The sequence below is a fragment of the Epinephelus moara genome, chromosome 18 (genome assembly GCF_006386435.1).
Source record: "Epinephelus moara isolate mb chromosome 18, YSFRI_EMoa_1.0, whole genome shotgun sequence".
Lineage (NCBI taxonomy): Eukaryota > Metazoa > Chordata > Actinopteri > Perciformes > Serranidae > Epinephelus > Epinephelus moara.
This window is the reverse complement of record NC_065523.1, coordinates 16958830-16963374: the sequence shown is the minus strand read 5'-3', so window position 1 is coordinate 16963374 and position 4545 is coordinate 16958830. Positions and strand designations below refer to the sequence as shown.

General features: G+C 39.0%; 1 protein-coding gene across 2 annotated transcripts in view; it reads left to right on the top strand.

Annotated features, from left to right (window-relative positions):
- Positions 1-490: 490 nt before the first annotated feature.
- The window catches only part of stat3 (signal transducer and activator of transcription 3 (acute-phase response factor)), a 19062-nt gene continuing 15007 nt past the window's right edge, over positions 491-4545 (top strand). For both annotated transcript variants that reach the window (XM_050070143.1, XM_050070142.1), the window contains exons 1-2: positions 491-734; positions 4035-4184. In XM_050070143.1, coding sequence (XP_049926100.1) covers positions 4057-4184 — 128 coding nt within the window. In that variant the 5' untranslated portion in view covers positions 491-734; positions 4035-4056. The remainder of the gene's footprint in view (positions 735-4034; positions 4185-4545) is intronic.

The window sequence follows — 4545 nt, the reverse complement described above, 5'->3', positions numbered from 1 at the left end:
AAGCTTACTGAAAAATATATATACTGCCTATTATTTTATTTTTTATTAATTTTATGAACATTTAATATACGTGACTGTTCTATTAGTGCTCACCTTTTGTGAGAAGATGCTTGTGTATTAAATCAAACATTTAATTAAGATTAGAAGACACACTGAACAGCAAGCACTGGTGTTATTAAACTCTTGATGACGTCGACATTGCCAGTAACTCAGATGACTTCCAGGCTGGCTGTTCTGTCGAAGTGCTCATCCTCCCGCCGCAGCACATAAGACGCGGTCTCACTCTGTGGTCCACATATAGGGAGGGTTTGCAGGCGGGAACAGCGCAATTGCGACAGCGGTAAACACGACGTTCTCAACCAACCTCTTCATAAAGTCCCGCCTCTCCTGATCATAAACTGTATTATGATTGGCTACAAGAGAAATACAGATTCCTATTGGCTGTTGGAGCTATCAATTAAGTAGTTTATGGGGTTTGTCTGGCTGGAAAGACTGCAATGTAGGAGATGGGCTCGCTGGGAAAGTAGAAGTGTTTCCCGTGCTGGCAAGAAAACCTTCACACTAAAAACCTTTTTCTGTGTGGTCTCCCTCGCGTTTGTGTGTTTAATTTTTACAAAAGTCGTCACTGACTGATATCGTCAGTGTATTTAAGTAAAGTCAGAAAGGGTTACAGTTTATATTTTTATTTTTTTTACGGAGAAACTTTCCAAAGGAGTAGGCTAACAACGAGCTAGGTAAGCAACTATTAAAGCGACTTCTGCTTTTGACATTTAAATAGTTTGTAAGACCTGAGGCGGGATTGTTTTATTTGTATGTTATTGCAGATCACATTAAAGCATGGCAAGCTTTATTAGCCACAACGCTACTGAACTACAACTGCAGCGTTGTGACGAGGTTATAAGTTATTCATGCTAGGGAAGCCATTCTGTGTCCACTGTGTTACATAAGTTATTAAAGTGTTATTGCATTTTCTGTGAACTGAAGTCTCCTCGCTCCCAATGGGACTGGCAATGTCACAACTTAAACTGGATGCCTCGCTTGCTTGTAATGTATTTTATATTTTTTATTTTTCTACTTTGCTCATGCGATTTGGGTCGCCTAGTAACGTTATTATAATCGTTATACTGTAACGTTACATGCGTCATTGGTCGTTAAACAGGGCTGAACAATAACTCACTCTTGACTGGGATGCATATTTGGACCGAGTGAAATTCAGGTCATTGTTGTGTTTGCCTTCAATTGTCACGCCCATCCCATCCCATCCCATCCCATCTGCAGGCCAACATGTCTGACACTGGGATTCAGGTCTTTCATTCACAGAAATAGATTTTAAAGATGCCTAATGCAGACCCTCTTAACATTGAAGTGTATGTCAGAGTTTGATTTGTGAAAACATCATCTTTAGTACAGCTGTGGAGTCATAGTGATACAGTGTATCAGATCGGCTGCTACACTATTGACTGCAAGTAATGTTCGTGGAGTCAAAGCATGATTGTAATACATTAGTTTGCTTTATGACATACATAAAAGTACTTTTGTCCTCGCATGTGTTTACAGAGGTCATGGTTACTGATTTGTTTGTTCAAGGAAGTACTTCCTGGAATATCAGAGACATGATTTAAGGAATCACATTGTGCTTTATAGGAAGGGCCACGTGACTGCCGAGCATTGAAAACTGGACAAACAGCACACACCTGAGTTGCCTGCCAAATCTCTAGTGAAATCTCTTGTGCCACTACTGTGACTTTATACACTGGGTCATTGATGTTTATGCAAATTATCCTCATAGAGGGGACTTTTTTCAGGTGGTGAGGTTATTGGTAACTTTGTAATTCAATACAATACGCGGAAAGGCATGATTGAGGTAATAGATAATACAGTAAAAGTCTCATGGTGCAAATAGGTGTGTAAATTGAACTTCATGAACTTCCCAGACTCCCTACTTGGCTTCTTCGTGTTTCAGAGAAATGTAAAATTAAATACCAACTTGAGGTATTGTCATTTCAGCTCAAATTCACCAACAACAGAAAGCAGTTTAATTCAGACGTTGAGAAAATGAAACGTATCCTCACATAATTGACAATGACTCAGCTGCTCTTTGATGTGATCCTTTTTCAGGGTTTTCACATGCCCAGAAATTCTCACCATGCAGATGCACCTCTTTCACATGTCAGTGAAAGAGGAACGTATGTCATATGAAAACTCTCACGTTTGATGGATCATTTTGGTTATGTCCCTTACAAGCTTAAAAAACCCCTCGCCCAAATGATGTCAGCAAGAATCATTGTTTATTGTTTGTTGATTTAGGTGAAACGTAGTATATATACATATTGTCTTTCTCTCCCTGTATAAACCTATTGTCCAGGGTACAGACATATTTTTTTTGTCCACTGGTCAAAATGCCTAAGGAATGTTTAAATTTCAACAGCCACTCAACAGATAACCATTGTCTTTTTGGCTGGTGAGTGATGCAAATCCACCAGCCACTTGCATATTTTACCAGCATTTGGCTAGTGGATGGTGCTAATTTTGAACGCTGCAAATTGCCCGTCAGGAACAAATGAAAGTTAAAAAACCAAAGTAATGTTTTAGTTTCTGGTTGCCCTAAATCAAAAACCATAGTAGAATGAACCTTACATTGAATTACCAGTTCATTAGGGATACCTGCACAATATTATACAGTCCATTACATAAGTTAATACCTTTCCACAGTAAACATTTTAAGCCTCAAATGCAGTGAGACCTTCACTAATATCATTAGTTGCATGTGTGCTTTTTATGCTACAATTTGCTAGAATGTCTGCTGTAGTGTAAAATAAAGTTTAACAAAACTAGAACTTTGCAACACATGCTATTTTGGCAAAGCTTATAATGTTCATTTTTTATTCACAAAAAACTTAAAAGACTTGATTAACTACAAAGTAATAATGAGTCTGTAGTAAGTAATGGTGTCATATGGGATTGTTATTATATTTAGAGCATTTTTTATAGTCCTTCCCCTCACGTATATAAATGGGGGTTGGCAAATCAAGCAAAGACTAATTAATAAGGGGTTTATTAAAGAAAGTGTGAAGGATGCAGAAATATGGAAAGATGTCAAATGCAAATACAGGTACTTCCTTTAACTTTTTGAATCAGTTTGTTAATGGCACTAGCTTTCGGTCAGTAAGACCAATAATAGATTTCCAAGAGCTAAGACCTAGAGTTCAAGTCTAGTTCCTTGTCAAGAACATGTCTGAGTCATTAGTTACCAAAGGTCATCAGAGCCATGCTAAACTTCTGTTCTCTTCTGTGAGACTTTGGATGGTAATGCAACAGTATTCAAAATTTATGTAAGAGGCTTAAACAAAGGCTTCAGTCGGCCATTTGATATGGAAGCTACAGGAGACAACTTTCTGTTGGATTTACTGAGTGTCTGGTTATTGTTAGCGTCCAGTCTAGAGCCCTCCAGGGAACAGTGTAGCCTGTTGCTGGTAAGATGAGAAGGCAAGCAGAACCTACAATGTGGATCTGATGGATAATAATAGTTTTCCCTGCAGGCAGCTGAGTGTGGAGTAATGGGAGTGTATTGTGCTTCTCTGAAAATGTATATGAAGGAAATGATTAAAAGCTGGTCTTGTATTATGTCAAACAACAAGTTTGAAATCCATATCTACAGCAGCTTTAAACGCCAGGAAAAAAAGTAAGTGTCATTTTCATCGTCTCCAGCAAAAGCAGTTGGGGCAAATCCTCGACCAAAGATCATTTGTTCCTATCTGCTTAGGGAGTTGACAGCTGTTCATGTTGGCCTATATTTCTTGGTGGAGGCGTAGTGTTTCGCTGAACAGGAAGTGGCTGTGCTGAATAATAGGCCTCCCAAGAGCCTGTCATCATTTTCAGAGAAAACCTGCCATTTAGCTATTTCTCTGTGGTCAGTGTGAGAGTGTTAATCTGGTACCGCAGCTGACGCTTATTTGAAATATTTTCTCAGCATGTGCCTTCTTCAAGATGTTCTCTGCTTAATGTATGTTGTTACCCTTATATGGTTTGTGTAGATTTTAGGAGGTCTACGTCAGGATGGCCCAGTGGAACCAGTTACAGCAGCTGGAGACCAGGTATCTGGAGCAGCTCTACCACTTGTACAGTGACAGCTTCCCCATGGAGCTACGGCAGTTCCTTGCCCCCTGGATTGAGAGTCAGGACTGGTGAGAAATAATTATTTTTCTTTGGCTCTGTTATGAAAACTCATTTGTCTCTCAACGTTTGACATTAAATAGCTTTTAGCTCCACTACCTCCAGACTGGCATTTGGCCACTTACCATGACTTGCTAATAGCTTGCCATGTGGGAAGCTATTGTCTTTTAGCAATCACTTTACAGGGTTCAACGCTAAGGTTTTTTTTCACTTGCCCGGTCGGGCAAGTTGGTCAGAGATCTACTTGCCCGAAGTCAGTTTTTACTTGCCCTATAAAAATTGTTTAATTTAAGCGGCTATCAAATAACAAAGACTGCAGTTATTTTTATGTTATGTAATCTTTATTCACACTGTATTTATTAATTAAAACAA